At 37.5% G+C, this 19,303-nt stretch overlaps 1 protein-coding gene and 1 long non-coding RNA gene across 3 annotated transcripts in view; one reads left to right on the top strand and one right to left on the bottom strand.

Moving 5' to 3' along the window:
• The window catches only part of arid1aa (AT-rich interaction domain 1Aa), a 36,512-nt gene extending 17,923 nt beyond the window's left edge, over positions 1 to 18,589 (bottom strand). For both annotated transcript variants that reach the window (XM_021466949.3, XM_021466950.3), the window contains exons 1-2: positions 17,431 to 18,589; positions 7,015 to 7,212 (exon numbers count right to left, since the gene is read on the bottom strand). In XM_021466949.3, the coding sequence (XP_021322624.2) occupies positions 7,015 to 7,212; positions 17,431 to 18,330 (1,098 nt within the window). In that variant the 5' untranslated portion in view covers positions 18,331 to 18,589. The remainder of the gene's footprint in view (positions 1 to 7,014; positions 7,213 to 17,430) is intronic.
• On the top strand, positions 9,701 to 18,589 carry LOC141378237 (uncharacterized). Its single transcript, XR_012392245.1, has 2 exons — positions 9,701 to 12,302; positions 12,932 to 18,589. It is a non-coding gene; the product is annotated as an uncharacterized lncRNA (long non-coding RNA).
• Positions 18,590 to 19,303: the final 714 nt, after the last annotated feature.

The raw sequence follows: 19,303 nt of genomic DNA, 5'->3' as shown, positions 1-19,303 counted from the left end.
CAGATAGATGGCTAATTTGTATGTCATTGACACTTTTGGCACTTTTTTGGAGTATTTTCATAAGTTTTGTTTTTTCCTGTAAATGATTCAATAAATACCGTACCGTGACATTCATACCGAGGTATTACCGTAACGTGAAATTCTGATACCATTACATCCCTACTCAACACCAATGGAAGCATCAGCCAATCAGTTTGCTTTATGCAAATACCCAAGCCGATTGTGGACTAATTTCCTTAGTTGAAGCTGCTATGACGATCGCGTCAGCCCCAACTTCAGACATGCCCTCGTTCAAGCCTTGACGCTGAATCCCTGTGTGAATGCACGGTTAACGTCATGTATGACTTTGACAAGTTTTGTGACAGGATAGTCTATACACAGATGGCTGTTTGACACTATTCACTGCACCTCTGGTTCAATCTGATATTTTTGTCAAAATTGAGTTATTGACATTCTTATTAAATGACAACTTATTGTTTACATTAAGACATTTAAAAAATGTTGCACACATACTGTTTGCAGTATGGATTGCAAAAACTTTGAAGCTCAATATCTCAAAATCATTCAGAACGCAGAGAGAACCTTATAATTCCAAGGTGACGAGATGTTTGACAATTAACAATAATAATAGCCTACTCATATTAACCTTTATTTTACATCTAAATCATCGTGAGAACGAATCGTGATTTTGATTAACCAAAACAAATCGTGGTTCACATTTTAGCCAGAATCGTGCAGCCCTATGCCATAGACACAAATATAAAATGTGAAGGGTTTTTTCCCCCGTACGACCTGCATTATCAAATTCCATTAAAACAACACTCCTCCAGCAGTTCATACTAACATCCAACATCTCGTTTGTCACAGGAAACATGCATAATGGGCTTGAACTGCCAAACTGCATTTAAAGCCAACAAATTAAAAATGAAAGATGCAAAATTCAACGAAACTCCAGAGGAAATGTGGATAGTGTGGTGACACAATGACTTAAGTTAATCGAATTATGTGTTACAACATGTAAAACAGGATCATGATAAGAACAATCAAAAAGCAACTCATGTAAACGCCTTTAGGGCATTTTTGTCATATTTAGACTAAGGCAAATAATTTGATTACTGATGTCCATGTGGACGTAGTCACTGACATTCTACAGACAAAGTGAACACTTCCTTTGAAATCAATTAGTGACACTGATGTGGCTTTCCGGTTCGTTACTGTAAAACCATTTTAAAGCAATCTGTTGTATTAAGAACTCTAAAAGTAAACATGTCTTGAAATTCCAAGACTAAAAGCATGTGAAGCTTAATAGTAAAAACTAAAGTGCAGAGTAATTCTAATTAAAATAAAAGCAGATGCTTTTTTTAACCTTTAATTTAACACTATAAAAGTGCTTGCTTTAAAGGAATCTATAGTATAAAGTGCTGTATTATACGTGACTTGACTGGGGTGCTGATGCAAATGTATTAATGCCATTATTTTAGCATACTTTGCTTATGGCCATTTTCAATCCACTGTAATTTCAGTTGTGCATTTATTTTATTATTAAGAGGAAAAACCCTATTTATTCATCTAAACTCGGCTAACAGCTGTATTGGTGTTTAATTGGAGTATAACTGTAGCTGTTCAAACTTCTTTTGATTTTAGCCTGGTTAAATAAGGGCTTTAAGACCAAATAAAAACATCTATCTGCGAACTGCTCCAAGTGTTTTAACACACAGTACAAGTACAAAACTGCACAATTCCACATCTTTTTCAGGGTTGGAAATCGTAAAAAAAAATTCTAATTCAATTTTACGAGCATAAATACAAGAACAGGAGAATTGATTGCAAAAGACACAAAACATAATTGAACATTACTTAAAAACCTGTGTATAATGGGCCCAACAACACTTTATGCTGGGAATGGCTAGAGATCTCATCAGAGCTAGGTCACAATATCCAACAAATTGCTAATGCCATGGAATAAGCTGAGATTTTTCCCCCCCGAGAATTAAACCATACATAAATTATTATTTCAGTGAGGCATTTGTTGTAAGTTTAGATTAGATTCAGTTTAGGTCTAACCAACAGTGCAACAGCAGCAAGTGCAGGATATAGATACAAGTTATAAAGTGCAATTATAGAAAAACTGTCTAATATTTACAAATGGATGTATTATGAACATTATATACAGGTCGCGTGGTTTATGCTACATTCATTTTTTCTATGGCGGGGCGGCATGCCAAAATTCATCCCGCCACGGCTACATTACAACTTCTCATTCAAAACACTTTATTTTTTTAATAGCGGGAAATAATCGCACCAAAACTTATTAAACATAAGTGAATTATAAAAGCGCAAACTTTTCTGTAACCATAGTAGTGCTGTGCGTCATTTGTTTAACCCTTTAAGGTTACGTCCTGACTGACTGACAGGTGTGTGATGCGTGAGGCCAGCAAACACGACATATAGCCATTTCACTTTACTTCAGGGCGCATTAATATCACTCTCTAGGTCTATTAGAGACATTCAGAAATATTCCTAGCAAATCTAATAATGGTTGGCTTAAATCGCACTCAGCAGCGTTTATTTGAGAGCGATCTCAACTTCTAATACTGCGTTTATGACATTTGTCATTGAAATAACGCCACAGGTAGTTGGTAGATTTGTGTAAAAAAGGCCTTCAGCCACAGCTAGAAAAAATCCTAGAGGAAACACTGGGTCGTATTCCTGTATACAAGTTTACAGCAATGTTTAATGCATGTTGTCATCGACAACAACAACAACAACAAAACAATAACAAGTGTGAAGTGATAAAAAAATAGGTAACACTTTAGGATAATGAAGCATTAGTTATTGTATTTACTAACAGTAAGTATGAATAATATATTAAAGCATTTATTAATCATAGTTCAAAATTAACTAATGCATTATTTAAATCTTTATTTGTGCTTGTTAACATTGGTTAGTGCACCAGGAGTTAACATGCACTAACATTATTTAACTTAACATTACCTAATGTTAATGAAGATGAATAAGCACTGTTATAAAGATATTTTTAATGTTTGTTCATTTTAGTAAATACATTAATTAATACATTATGGACTATTATTTAAGTGTTACCAAAAAATAGTATTAGAAGTTATGAGACAAATGGTTCATTTCATCAATGGCTCATAACAGTGGCTGACAAAAACACCAGCGATAACCACACGTCCGTATGCTTGTATTAACATAAACTGTGTCAGTAACTCACACAGAACATGCAGAACTTTGTATTCAAATAGCCTTTTTTCAGCTTAAACGGTCAAAATTTTGAAACTAATCTGCTATTTTGAATCATTATTCAGTGAAGCACTCATTAACCCTTTGATCTGTACGATCACACCAGTGTGATTAGAACATTCAGTGAGTCATCTGCTGTTCTGTGATGACTCGTGCTGAGCCAGGAAAAGACAAGCTCTGCGCTCATCAGAAATCACAATTTAACTGAGTTTTCAAACAAAATCTTTATTTTAGCTTTCAGACATTTAAGTACAAATAAGTAGTAGCAAACCATAACATTTATAGTTTGTAAAATACAGGCTGAACATCAAGTAACTAAATAAACAATTATAAAAAATTAATAAGATTAGACATGAATTTTCAGTTTAACACTAATATCTATGGAGACAATAATAACCATTCTAAAACTCAATTGTACAGTGTGCTTTGTGCACATTAGATACACACTATTTATGTTACTAGAACCTTTATTCTATTTTTTTTTCCCATGTAAAACAGCGAGAGGTGTAATTTCCGGGACACAAAATGTGTCCCCTTCTCCACATTTTATGAATTTTTAACCAGGCACCGTCATCACCACAGAGAAGCATGACTGAATCAGTTTCCCCCATTTTGTGTCCCTCCCACTTCTCCAAAAAAAGTTACACCCTAGTAAACAGCCACTTACTTACATGCATGTTGCGATATGTTAACATGTTGTAAATCCATCAGCTCTGATCTCTCCACTGAAGTGCAGGCTAACATGAAGGCACCCATCACCCGTAATTGATAAAATAGTATGATCATTATTATTCTGTTTAAATGTTGCAATGCTTATTCTTACACATATTTCAGAATAGGAATATCAGATACTTCACAATATAATTAGGACTTTTAACAATGTTGGCAGAAAAAGGTAAAACAAAAAACAAAGCAATATATGCATAAGCCAGTCAAGCTAGAGAGTCATTGGCTGGACGATATGGCAAAAACCTTGATAATTATTTTCCATATTGAATGATAATATCAATATGGAAAATTGATATTGATATTGAACATAATTCGATACAAGTTGTTAATGCTTCCAGATTTAGAAGAGAACCCAACAATGACTGAAGCCACAAAAATTAGAGGGTTCATTAAATGGCACATCATTTTCGGCCAATACATTTTTGGTTGTTGAAAATTCATTACATCTCTAATATCGACACACTTTTAGATTGTCATTGTTGTACATTTCTGCTGTGTGATTGCCTCTTAGATCAATATAGAGTAAAAAAGTCTAGAGCTTATCATTGTTATTGACATAAATTTTATTGCGAATAGATATCTTTTATCGACCTAGTTCTAGGGTAGGGCTGTGCAATTAATCGAAAATCCGGTTTCGATTTAGATTTTTGCTACAAACGATTATGAAAAACCATTTATGGAGATAAACGATTACTCCATCATATACCGCCCCCTTTGCAGTTGTACGCATTTGTTGCACTGTAAAGCTCAGTTCCACGTGAAAATGACTAAAAGCATAAACTGTAACGTAACTTTTGCAGCACGGGATGTGCATCATTCATATTTTTAAAAGCATGAAAGAGCACATGCTTTGTGTGTGTGTGCTGCGCTTGGCCTCGGACAGGCTCGGAGACGAGCAGAGCACACACATCCAAGGCCATCTTAATGTGAGCTCTTTAATGATCAAATACATGCACATTTGTGTCAGAGCGCTGTGTTTAGTGATTAATTATATTAACCCTTGTTTGTGTAATGAACTAACAAGTTGAGAATCAAAAGACATGTGAAAGAAAAACCATATCAGAACCGCACATGCAAAATTTTTTATAACTGATTTCTTTTATCTTCGCTATGATAACAGTACATTACATTTTACTGGATATTTTTCAAGATACTAGTATTCAGCTTAAAGTGACATTTAGGCCGTACTCACACTAGGTCCAGTTGTCACGAACCGGGCCAAAGCACGCTTGTCCCCTCTCCAGTCTCCCCGATAGCCCGCACTCATACCACAATCGGGCCTGGACACGCTTACGTCATCGCTGCTGCGCTGTTCAGTGAGAAGCGCTCTCACTCAGCAGCACAGTGGAGATTTCTCCAGTTATATCGTTTCAGTCGGTTTGATATGCAGTGACATGCAGTCAAATATTTCGCCAAACAGTCCTTAGGGATGCGGTGACACGCAGTGAGATATTTCGCAGAACAGATCCGCCACTTTTGCCGCTCATGAACAACAATAAAGCCCTGGTGCTGCAGGAATAAGGAGGTGTGCTGAAGGTCCGCAGCTGTCGTGCAGTGAGGGGTTTGCGTCTTTAATAATCTAGGGCAGTTTGCGTTCACTGAACAATAAGAATGATTAATAAAATCCACATGAAACAGTCCCTTAAAAGACACTTCTCGCTTTCAGTTTCGGGCTTGAACCGCGGTCAGGCTCGCCTCTTCCAACCGGCCGGCCAAGTGAACCGTGCTTGAGCCCGATTCAGCGCACTCACACTTCTCAAACGATCCGGGAAACGGGCCTGTGCACGGTACGGATGGCATAGTGTGAGTAGGCCCTTAAAGACTTAATTAGTATAATTAGGCAAGTCATTGTACAACAGTAGTTTCTCCACAGACAATAAATATTTCTTAAAGGGGCTAATAATATTGAGCTATTACAATAGGTATCAAAATAATTAAACCTGCTTTTATTCTAGCTGAAATAAACAAAAAAAAAAAAAAAAAAAGACTCTCTAGAAGAAAAAATATTATAGGAAATACTGTAAAAATTCTGTTAAACATAATTTGTGAAATATTTATTTATAAAAAAAAAATTCACAGAAGGGCAAATAATGGTGATTATGATTTTTCCTATAATCGAGCAGCCCTACTATAGAGTGTCACATAAAAATGAAATCACTATGGAAACTTCATGGCCATGCATAAAACTTTCAGCGAAAGAGGGTCGGCAAAAGTATTTAAACCTTAAGGCCAACGCCAAACAACTAGACCCAACTGTGTTGTCACCTTGTGTTGGCTCAATTCTGAACCAAAAAGCTTTTCGTAGATACACCAAACGGCTGGAAGCTGACTAAAAGAGAGTGTGTTTTGCACCAACGTGGGAGGATGCGTCTTTCCTCATCCATGGACAGCAGTATCTGTTTTCTTGTTCACAATGGCCAACTGGAACTTCCGAAAGGCATGTGCAAAGAGTAAACATAGCAGCGTTCAGTATCATTTTCACCGCAATTGTCACCCACCACAGAGAGATATACTCCGACAAATATCTCTGATAATGTAATAATCCAAATTGTATTCAAGATATGTATCAATATTATGGCCTCTTTGTGTTCATTTTTGACTTGAATTGTTTACTTGCTACATCACTTCCTGCTCTGATTCGTTGCTAAAAAACCAGTTGGAGAGCTCTCTTCAGCTGATGGCTGACGCCAATTTGACATGCTCATTTGGGCCAACGCGATCAAATGTCAACCCGACGAGAGGCGATGTGTGGGACACACCAAACCAACTACCAGGACCGATGAAGGCCAGTGGCTGATCGTCATCTTGGCGTTTTCTGGCTCTTGCGTGTTAAAGTTTAATATGTTAAAAGAATAAAACAAGGACTTATCACCTACTGGTGGTGCCAGTGTCAAATTTATCCATGACCAGCCTAAAAGCCAGCACTAAAACACACTTAGCTAAATATTGCTTAAAACCATTAAGAGAAAAATAAATAATGCAAAAGCAAAGTGTGCACCCTTAAATAAAAAGAGCACTGACCTGCTGGCCGTACTGCATCCGTCCTTGCATGCCCATAGGGTATCTCTGAGGGCCAGGGGGACCATAACCCTGGCCTGGGTAAGCAGGTCCCTGTTGGGGCCCTGAAGGAGTCCCTTGATGAGGCTGCTGGGAGTAAGGACCACCTGACCCGTACGGCTGACTGCGCATTTTCCCCATCTGATCCATGGAGCCTGGAGTCTGCAGAGCGAAAGCGAGAGAAAGATTTGAGACAAGGTAACTGGCAGATAATGACAGAAAAGTATAAACGGAGTGTTACACAAAGACATCCACAAAGCATTCAAAAACTCAAGGACACGTTATCCGAAACCATGAAATCAAACCATTATTCAGTACTACTGCACTCCCACACTGGAGAATTTGATTTTAAAAAGCCAGGGTGGAAATAAAAGAAAAGCAAGGACGGAATAAAAATGCAAGAAACCACAAGAGAAGAAGAGAGAGAAGAGCCAGAGGGGAAACGATAGTGGAAAAAGGAGAAGGAAAAAGAGAGAGACAGCAAATAACCCTGCGCTGCTGATTCCCACGGTTATTAACCTGACCGTTACCTTGCTCAGCCTTAGTTAAGGAAGTCAACAGTGCTATATATAACTCATTTCAAATGGAGGGCAGTCTGCCGAATATTTAACACATCCCAGCTGTAGCTCTGCTTGAGCCTTGGCCAAGCCAGCTTTTCCTTTTTTTGGAAAAAGACGGCAAACTTGGCACCGAATGAATGACACGGGGCTTAATGACATGAAGAGAGGTCCAGCATGACTCGCACCGAGACGGATGCTGGAGCATAAAAGTCCAGGATGAGGGGTCACGTAAATATTGGAGTTGGAATATCCAGCTTGTTTTTGTAAACTGGCAAATATTTGGGAACAAAACAACTGCTCGTTCTGGGATGAACAACACAACAAAAGTTTCCTGAAAAACGCAGAACAATGGCTGTTCACTCAAAATCTTAAAATCTCTCATTTACAGTCTTATCGTCAGGACGTTATCAGTCCGATTCAAACATTACTGACGAACGCATCAAAATACAAAAATACAAGGGTGCTAATTTGACTTCTAAACACTTTATTTCACAAGCAAAAATGTTCACGTCATGACTTCTACAACGTATATTACTTCAAAAGCATCCTAATATACTAGGGCTACTAGAGCTACAACATATCAAAACATTATTGTTTTCGCAATAATAGTGTATCCAATTTCGCAGAGATGTACAATAGATTCAGTTATTTTATAGCATTTGTGTGCTGCATGCATAGGTTGTTTATTAAATTCTGACCAATCAGATGGAGCCTTTATCATCTTCATCCCCACCCTTGCAGTTAGGTGAACCTAGAGTTGAAAATAAACACTAATGCTTAGCGACAGGAGAGAAAAATGACAACAGCCAATAAGAATCAGTATTTCCGCTGAGGTTTTCAGGTTTGATTTAAAATTGAAAACATTTACAGTGCTCAGCATAACTATATCCATTTCTCAGTGATTATAGGCAATGTATTTGGTGCATTTAAACAAAACAGATTTATTGAACAGATATTTATTAAAATAATATTTTAGTCACCAAACATATTTAGAAATTTAAAGATAATACAATAAGTTCAAGCAAAATATTGCAAAAAAAAAAAAATTACAACCTACAAAATTTCAATTTTTTTAATTTGTATTTAATATTTTTCTATAATATAGAAATTTGCTAGTGCTAGTTTTTGGACATTTATTGTAAGTTGTTTTGTTAGATTAGCTCCAGATTTGGTTTCAGACAATACCGACTAATCTAATGTATATGCACAAATACAATATTGTATGGCTTCCTATTAAAAATATGAATTTAAAAGATAGATTTGTGAGGGGTGTACTTAGTTATGCTGAGCACTGTATGTTTGTATGTTGCAAAACAATCCTGTTATAGACACTACATGTTGTTCTTTTTAACTTCTATTCATTAATGAATCTTAAACCACATGTAGCAAGTTATTTGAAATAAAGCAATGCAATTATTTCAAGATAATAAAACAATATATGCTAATATATTAAAATAATAATAAATGCTTCCCGAGCACCAATTCAGCATATTAGAGTAACTAACCTGATAAAAACCACATCAATTTTTAGAACATGAAGAATAAATAAACATTTTACATTTTTTAAATAATTTACATTGACACATACCATGTTTTAATCAAATAATGCCATTCTTGGTGAGCATTTAACATCTTAAAAGTAGTGTGTGTAAACTATTTCGTCTCATACAATGAATATAAAATGATGATATATTGCATATTAAGATGCTTTTCTAATTGTGCATAATAAAGAAAGACAATTAACCATCCACACTAAATTAAGCATCTCTGTGAATATGCTGATGATTTGAATGAGGTTTTTAATTGGCAATTTTGTTTCCTAATTAAAACAGTTCACAATCCAACTTGCAGCTCCAAGTATGAGTTTAAAAGAACGTCATAAAATAAAACAAATAATTAAGTTTGAAATACAGCTAAAAGGTTGAAATATCAAGACGTTTAGCCATATCACCCAGACCCACGTTATGTATTTATAAAATTACAATATTTACTTTGAATAACCTTGCTCAATATTAGAAAAAACTGACATTTAACGTTGAGTTTTTCTGTGATTTATACTGCAACATGAATATAATTTCACAAGATGACTATTCAGAAAGAAATTTCTTACATTTATTGGCATCTGCATTAATTGTACAAAAAAAAATAATATTTTAAACATTTACATATACATACAAAATAAAATAAAAGCACAGATGAAAAAAAAGAATGGGTGGAAATGAAATCAACAGCGCTTTATGGTTTTTGGTGGAGTCTAACAGTATTGAGGTACAGAAATTCAATAATCAAATCTAAAATAACACTGTATTGTCTTCATTTTATAAATAACTAAACAATTAATCATTGTTAAAGTGCCAAACTTGATCATTTCTTGTGTTTCATTTGAAATAGCTTGACATCCTGCGACATGACTATTGCATATTCTCACATTGTGATATCGATGCTAAAACGATATATTGTGCAGCCCTAGTTTCCACTACAGTGTGAAATCTGTGCTCAGTGCAGTGTCAGCAAACACTCAGAACCATACGTCAACATGTTGCCTTGACTACTTTTCACAGCGATTGGTTGCTGCCCGGCGTTATGACTTGAAATTTGCATAAAGTCAAAAGTTTTTCAACCTTTCTGATTCTGATATGCTCTCAATACATTCTCCATGCCACTTTCAAGCCCACAATGCACTGCTTGGGTGTTTATGCTCAACCATAACACTACATTAACTTTAGATGATAACTGTCATCACATTAACAAACTGTAACGTAACTGTATTGTAATTTGAGCTCATAAGACTAAATCCATTACATGACATGATAAACATCATGTTCATTGTCAATGAGACCGAGTGCATTTATCAATTCTCGTTAATATCAAAGCTCTTCTATTGACCTTATTCTTCAATGCAGAGACACACTCGATTTTGCGTTTGTTTTAGTACTTCCGATTCGGTTGCCTATTGGAGAAATGACCAAGAATAATAAACGGCACAAAATGGTCAAACTACTTGCTCTACAAACAAGTGTTTGCATAATTATACAGACAAAGTAGAATAATATAATGAGAAAATATTAGCTTGCAACATCAAGCACCATAACAAGCTGCTTTTAACACCTAAAAATGAGTGGAAGTGAATGAGATCGGAAGTCTCAAACCAAAAACATTCAAATGGCTGCATCTGCTTGTGCGCAAAGAATGAAGTAAATACATCGTCATATCTAACAACACTGACAATATTAAAACCAACTCTGATTTTTGTTTTACGATGTCAAATGCACAAGTATATTACAAGGCAATACACAAGTGATAGATTTACGAATACCCCTGGCAATCAAGTTTTACAATAACTGGAACCAAACTACCAACATTCAAACTTAAGTAATTTTAACTAGTGACATGACGGATTGTGTCCTGTGTTGCCAGTCTAACAATGTCATACACCCTATAGCAGGGGTGGCCAACCCTGTTCCTGGAGAGCCACCTTCCTGCAGATTTCAGTTGCTACCCATATCAAACACACCTGAACCAATTAATTAGGACCTGAACACCTCTTGATAATTACAGGCAGGTGTGTTTGATATGGGTTACAACTGAAATCTGCAGGAAGGTGGCTCTCCAGGAGCAGGGTTGGCCACCCCTGCTCTATAGTATAGCATTACAACAAAATATTAAAGAGTATTTAGTACAATAAAACAGCACTGCTTATTCCCCACGTTATGTTATCACGGCAGACGTGGTCGACTTTGGCATAAAAAAAGCCTCTGCTTATTTGGTGCTGCATTTCGTTTGGCTCTCATCAGCAATTTCTTCAGTGGTTTCGTTTCGACAGCTTCAGCCTTTATCCGCAGTCACACCAGAGTTTGTTATACAGCGCTATGAAAAGGGACGGCATAAAAGCAGATGATTAGACGTTAATAAAGCAAGCGATTGCTCCATATAGTACATTTCTGTAGAGGTCATGTTTTGATCTTCTATTGGTCTCATGAAAATACGTGATGTGATTTCACAGGTCAGAGTTCAACAAGCTTTGACTTGAAAAGTGCAGTGTGATCGTGGCTTTACTTTGGTTCATACTACCATGATAATAAGGTTTAAATACTTTAGCTCATCCAAGAAGATGATTTATGCTCTGTAGGAGTCCTGCAAGTAAAGATAAAAACTACTTCAATAAATCCACACTAAAGGCTGGTTTATACTTCTGCGGAGTGATTGCCGTGATCCACGGCGTATGCCTTGCACTTTGCCATACATTTATACTTCTGCGCGCTGTTTGTGTTACTCTGTAATAACACTTCTGAAACACTTGGCAGTAAGGTTCTTATTGTCCTCTGCATTGTGTTTCCTTGCAGATGATTTTTTGTTTTTGTTTTAAATTCTACCTTAAATGTACAAATTGATAAAACTCGATCATTCAGAGGCGGGAACCGGCTTGATCATAAGGTAAACACAAAACAAAAGTTTCAATATGGAGTTCCTTCATGGGACTCGACACTTGTAAACACTTGCGCTACATGTCGTCTTGACGTAGTACATTTTTTTGAGAGGTGCGCATCAGCGTCAACATCAGCAACGGCAAGGGGTATGCAACTGTGCAAAGACGATACATGTGTGCTTGATGCAGAAGCATAAATCAGCCTTTAGTCATGACGTCAACAAACTATGCTTTCGTTTGTTGTAAATATGCACTTTCTAGTGGCGGTGTTGCGTGTGGCGTTCACTCCTGCCATTAATAATTACTTTCAATTGATCTTGTTTGTCCTTTTCCCTTTTCAGTTTTCTATTGGTTAACCTGGTGGCGTCAGGCCTTTAAAACAAACGGAAGCGGACTTCTACGGCCCTCATTCCTCCACGTCACCACAGTCTTTGACGGCTTTATTGTTGTGTTCTCCTTTATGCTTTCCTTTTGATATTTGTTTTGAGTGGGGAGCTCCAACCTGCTTTAGGTTTGTTTGGTTGTTCTTTATTATGTTGCTGGGCTTCCCATCTCTTGTCAATTTGGATTGTTTTGCTGGTTATGTTATGTTAATAAATAATTTAGCTGGAGCACTTTGGCCGTTGTTTATTATGTTACGTTGTCTTTTGGTCACGAGTCTTATTTAAGTTAGGGACCGTAACATAATTGGGGGCTCGTCCGCTTCTCTTTAAGTTGTTTCACTTTGTTCTCTTTTTGATCCCAAACTTGTTTGACTTTACTGAACGATAGATCGTTAGACTATAATGTTTGGTTCTCATGGGGAATTCCTCATGACGTAATTTCGCGTCATAGGGAATCCCGCGTAGCGTGTCACACCGGAGTGTGGGCATGTTTAAGTTAGGGACCGTAACAGGCGGAAAAACAGACTGTGCCCTTAACATATATTGTTAAAATGTAGATAACATTAAAATTTAAAAAAATGTAAAATTAAACAGATGGTACAATCAGCTTATGTGCTCTTCACAGATGGGCGCTGAATCAAACATATAGAAGCAAAATAAAATGCATTACTGCATGCCACAATACAACTGCACACTGCACTTTTCAAATCAGACCAGTGAAACTCCATCCAGAGAAATGTCTAGGAGGTTCATTTTGAATTTGGCTGGAGTTCAAACCTTGAAAGAAGGTCTGTGGTTGTTAACGCTCTCCGGTGTGAAATGACTGAGGGCAAGCTGCTCTTGACATTTTCCAGAGTCCGAATGAAAAAAAAAAAAAAAAAAAAATCAAATAAATAAATGCAGCACATGGCTAATCTGCATAAGATAAAGTGAGGACTCCCTTGGCAGGAGAGGATGTTGGACGGGAGCAGTGATTGGTCATGGGGGATGGAGAGGACGCCACAAGACTAACAGATCCACTGTAGCCATTCAGAAGCGGCAGAAAGAAGAACTATGAATTAATGAATTCACATAAATATAGCAAAATATAGATCAGAGCTATGACAATTAACTTAAGCAAGCAATTGTAAACCAAAAAGTTCGGTATTTTCTTTAAAATGTATATCTTGAAGACCAAACCAACTATTTTGCACACCATCCCTCACTATCGAAATGTAAATTCACAGATCAGGTAACACTTTGACAAGAACTAGCCTAAAAAATAAAAATGTTTCAAATAAAAAGTGAAAAATCTCCATGGTCAGACCAGAATCTTGAGGAAAGCTATAAATAATGCTTCACAAAAAAAAAAGAATTTGTGAAAATAGTTTAACATTGAAAAACAATGCTTCTGAAGATTAAAACATTTTAGTTCTTGTGGCTTGTTGACCAGAAGAAATCTATTTTAAGAGAACTAACACAATAACTATTAATGTCCACTTCAACACACAATATTGTTTGGTTTAAGTGTGTGTTGTGGGTTTTGTCATGTGCCGCATTCAATGGTTACAGAAATAAAAACTTATTCTGATTCTAAAACAATGGTTCCTTATACAAAATGTGTGTCCATACAGTTGTATACATCTATTATTCTGTTTGCATACACGTTTCATTCCAGATTTTATTCTCTGCACAAATAAAACTTGCAAATCGAGTTTTCAATCCTCTGATTATACGCACAATTTGCACAGCGACAAAACTAAAGCACATGTAGCATCAACTTAGCATGAGAAACGAAGTTAACTTTGGTAAACAGATGTTGTTCAACCTTGAAATTGCACTTAAAAGTGTTTGGACAGATCCAAGACAAACAATCGTGATAGGGACCACATGAACGAGAATTTAGCATTCAGAGGATGACCAGACAGGAAATAGTGCACAACACAGTACTGTAAACAACTGGCACAAATAAAGGGAATTCAAAAGGGCTTTTCGTGGTCAATATCCAACAATCTAGAGAAATAAGGTGCAGATTAATCAATCTTCAATAATTATAAATTCAAGAAAGTATCTCAGTTTACTAATGACACAAATGCAGAAAGTTTACGATCGCAGACTTTGTATAACATCTCGGTTTTAGACAATATATCAACAGACAGGAGCAACAAGATCTGAAAGAAACGAAATACAAGTATTTTTGCTCATTTATATTTTCCTGCATTTTTACATATGCTATTATTACTATAAGACATGATGGAATTTAAATTTCCATAAAGTTTTTATTAATGTACAGTATTATCACATCATTAACATAAGCTGCAAAAAAAAAAAAGGCTACTTCAACATGTATAATAACAAAATGAACTAATTAAATTGGTCTAAATTAAAACCCTTTACAATAACGCCTCATTTGTAAAAGTTAGGTAATGCATCAACTAATATCAAAACAGATGAATTTGTAACAGAAGTTAGGTATCGAATTTTCAGCCACTGAAAGTTTACTGGCCTAAAATGTTGTACCATTTAATACAGCCTCTATTTTTTGAGGCTTCAGTCACTGTTGGGGTACTCTTTTAAATCTGCAAGCGTTAACAACTTGTATTGAAAAGTATATCGCTATCATTCAATATGGAAAATAACTATCGAGATTAAACTTTTACCATATCGCCCAGCTCTATTCTATATTAAAATTAGACCTTTTAAACAAAACGTTTACAACTTTACTGTACATAATGACTTTAACATCACATAAGATTGACAGCTTTACCATAGTTTTCTGTATTAGATTAGTTTTACAATGGTTTTAACAAATGAAGCCTTATTTTCAAGTATTAATGATCAATAGGAAAATAAATAATCTGAAAACAAGTTAAGCAATATCTCAGACATGGGCTGGTATAAAATTCTAATGGTATGATAACCTTGGATAAAAATATCACGATTTCACGGTAAGACGGTATTGTGATCACTGCTCCAAAATTTGTTCTTTTTAAATGTCTGGGCAAAAAACAAAAACTTTTTTTCCGCATTGAACACAATACATTTTGTTTTGAGAAACATTTAGAATATTTTGGAGTAGTAAACACGTCAGGCTAATTAATTCAAATAAATCATTGACTTCTGCTTTTGTTTTAAAAACACACATTTACAATTTAAAATGCCAGCTTTGGATGTTTTCTGCTGGAGATACTGTTGTCCTACAAAAACAAACAAACCAAAAAAAGACATAAATAAAAAAATCGTAAACATACCTTAAGAACGGTATAGCTGAAAATTTTGGCGGTTTCAAAACCTTGACTTTATACATTAAAAATGGTTATCGTCCCATGCCTAGTTGTGATGAACACTGCAAACACAACAGTCTGTACAAAACATGCCTAAACAAGCATTCTAAAACTTTAAATAATAAATAACTATTTACAATGGCTGGGCAATCAATCGAAGTTATCGAAATCGACACTCAGCACCTAATAAGTCTAATTTTTCCAGGTCAGTTATTTCAATTATTTTCCCTACTACGGTTAAGTCTGATTTATACTTCTGTGACGAGTGCATGCATTGCATATGGTCCGACGCAGACTTCTTGCAGTCACATACCTGCGCACCTTTCAAAAATATGTAATTACACAGTTATTTATTTTGACTTTTTATAGGAAAAAAGTGACTTTGTTTTAGACAATGTGTTTTAATTTCAGTTGTTCAGCGTTGACGTTCACTCTTCATTCAAAAATCTCTCACTTGTGATATGTGAGCATATTTACGTATATAACTTGTCAGTGAACTATAAGAGAAAAAATAAATAAATAAAGCAATCTGTCATTAATCGTAATCAAGTTAAAATGTTCAATTAATCAGGATTTGGATTTTAGGCCAAATAGCCCAGCCCTATTATTTACTATACATTGAACTACCTATATAATATCAGGTTTGCTCATAATCCCAATACAGTATTACTCGATCTCTACTTCCTAAACGAACTGTTAAAGTTTGTATGACAAAGTGATAGCATTCTTTTAAATGCACTAATGTCTGAATATGTTTAGTTATTTAATTAAGAAGCGCCTATTCCCCTGCATGCAGAATTAATGCTAAATGCATGGATCACATTGTTTTTATATATACACATTGCACTACTGCAAGAGTGAGGGAGGTGAACAACATGAACTAATCAGCAAGTGTTTCAGTGTTACATCATATGCAATTATAAATGGCCAAGAGCACAGGATGCAGAGCCAATCAGATCTCAGCGAGCATGTCAACCCAAGACCAACTGTCTCCTGCCTTTGACAGGAGGATTTTTACCTCCACAATTCAAATCCCACTGCAAACCAATCTGCACTTTCTCAAATCACTGGGCTTGTGTTTACAAGCTGCGCGCATAGAGACCGACATTCAGTCGAGTCCACAGTTTAAAACTCACGCATTTCCTCATCAAAAACACTCCTAACTTCATTTCCGAGAGTGTTTGAATACATTTTACACTTAAACTGGAATAATTGAAATAGGTTTATCGACTGTGGAACTGTGACACGCACGTATCGGTTTACACAACACGGGTTTTCCCCACACAAAATATCCGCTAATTTTATGCTAATCGCCCTCCTAATTAACCTCCGAACGGACCCACAACACCCAAACCGTCTAAATATCGCAGGTCAGATACATATACACAATAATAAAGCAAAAAAAAAACACAGACAGGCCTATGAGGGAAAAGCTAAATGCGTTTAAGCCTCCTCGAAGGAGAAGCAGCCTGAGCTAAATACGCATTTTCAATCGCAGATCTACGGAGCAATAATAGGCAACAGTTTTCATCCTACAGCTCAAGTCCAGGCACAAACCTCGAAGCTTCACGAAAGTTTTCTGGTTAGAACTTAATAAAAACAGTAAAATGTTCAGCTGCTGTGGAAAAGCAAGGAGGCAGCCATTTTATAGAGTCTCTTGCTCAGACAATAGCAAGCACAGTGCGTTTCAGCCACTCGTATGACTTATAAGACATGGTTTTTACATGGCATTAGGGTTGTAATTTTACCTGGTTTCTACCCAGGGGCTGCCCAGTACTTCCCGGACTCATGGGTGGCGGGTGATGGCTCCTTTGTTGCCAACCCGGATGGCCCCCACCATACTGCCCGCCGCTGCTGGCCATATCTGCTGGTCCCTTAGCACCGTCCTGGCTGTTGTAGTCACTCGGCGGGTAATTGGGGTAACTCCTGGCACCGCTCGGGGAGGTGAGAAGCTGGTTGAGGGTCGGGGTGGATGTCGGCTGCGGGTTTCCCATGTTATATCGCTGATTGCTGTAAGATGCAGCCGCTGCTGGCTGCTGTTGCTTGGCTGACTGCCCCCCTACCGCCTGAGCCTGAGGAGCGCTGCGCGGAGAGCTCATGCCGTAGCCCTGGCCCGGGTAAGGGCTTCGGTTCCCGAACGGACTGTAGCTGTTGTACTGGTGGTTCGGAAAGCTGTGGTCATGGGAGTTGGGCTGATAGGGGTCCATCATACTGCCCGACAGCGCGCCTGGCCCCGCTGCAGCTGCCATGCCAGGGCTTTGTTGTCCGCCATGTTGATGAAAAGGGGCCCGGCCGTAGTGCTGCGCGTAGCTATAGGAAGCTGGCTGATACCCGGGCGCGTGATGGTGTACCATTCCAGGATGGTTGTTCCCCTCCGCTCCGGTGCTATCATTTTGATTATTGTTCACCCTCGACGGATTCCCGTTGCCGTTCTTCATCTCCGACTCCCCTCCTCCCCCAGCATTTCCCACATCGGCCCGGTCCTGCAGTTCCCCGCGAGCCGGAGATCCGCTCTCTAGTCCCGGCTCCTTATTTTCCTGCTGCTTCTCCCCCGGTACCGACTCCTCCTTTGGGTCTCGATCCGGTTTTTTCAGCTCGGAAGGCGGGCTGGTGTTGAGAGAGGTAGCGCTGGCGACCTGTGCGGCCATGATCCCCCCCCTCTCCCTCTCGGCGAGTCGGTCACAATCAAACGAGAAACATTGAATGTAAATACAATAGTTTTACAACAATTTACCCGTGTCCCGACTCATCCCCACCCCTTACGCCGGACCGAATCCGGACTCCAGCGTCGGCTCCGTTTTTAGGCTCTCTCGCAACGAGTTCCCGGGAAATGAAATTTAACCGACACGGAATTTGTGGGGGTTCTGTGCAGAAGTAGACTACAGCCGAGGAACGGATCACACCAGCACGAGGCTCACTCAGATACAGCCATTTTACCGAGGTGCGCTGACACCAGTAAAACATGGCTCGGACTCTGCTAGGAGTGCGGAATGGATTCGAGGAAGGGGGCTGGGTAGGGGGTGTTCAATTGACGTTGCATAACGGCAAGGTTGAAAACGGCTCCAAGAACACATTTTGGTGGGAAAACTGGGACTGTACAAGAGAACTGAACGAAAACAGTATAGCAGGCATTACCATTGCACTGGTTGTGTGCGTTCGCCCTACAAACTAAGCTTGTCTTACTGGTCTAACCTATAAAATACCAAAGCCTCACACACTCCTAAACTACTTTTTAACCCTAAAATAAACCTATAGACAACCATAACTGATACATTAATTATTTCATAGGTGTTTTCTGGTTGTTGTTTGTAGGATTATGTTCCAGTATTTGATTAAAGGTTAAATGAAGGCAAATCAATAAAATCCCAGAAGCTTTTAATTTTTATATAGCTTAAAGAACAGAATAGCAGAATTAAAAAATATTTTAAATTCTTATCATGACGTGAATTTAAACATGCATACAGGTAAGATTAGAATACTAAACCCAGGTCACTTTATATAATAAATTAAAGGAGAAATGCTTCCTGTTTCTTTTGTGGTTGTCAAAAGTTGGAATTTTTCCACATGTTTTGTCTTTTGTTAAAAGCTAACCAAAATGCCTAGGCCAACGTTATCAAAACG

The sequence above is a fragment of the Danio rerio genome, chromosome 16, assembly GCF_049306965.1.
Source record: "Danio rerio strain Tuebingen ecotype United States chromosome 16, GRCz12tu, whole genome shotgun sequence".
NCBI lineage: Eukaryota > Metazoa > Chordata > Actinopteri > Cypriniformes > Danionidae > Danio > Danio rerio.
The sequence above is the reverse complement of the archived record's forward strand: the minus strand, read 5'-3'. Positions and strand labels throughout refer to the sequence as shown.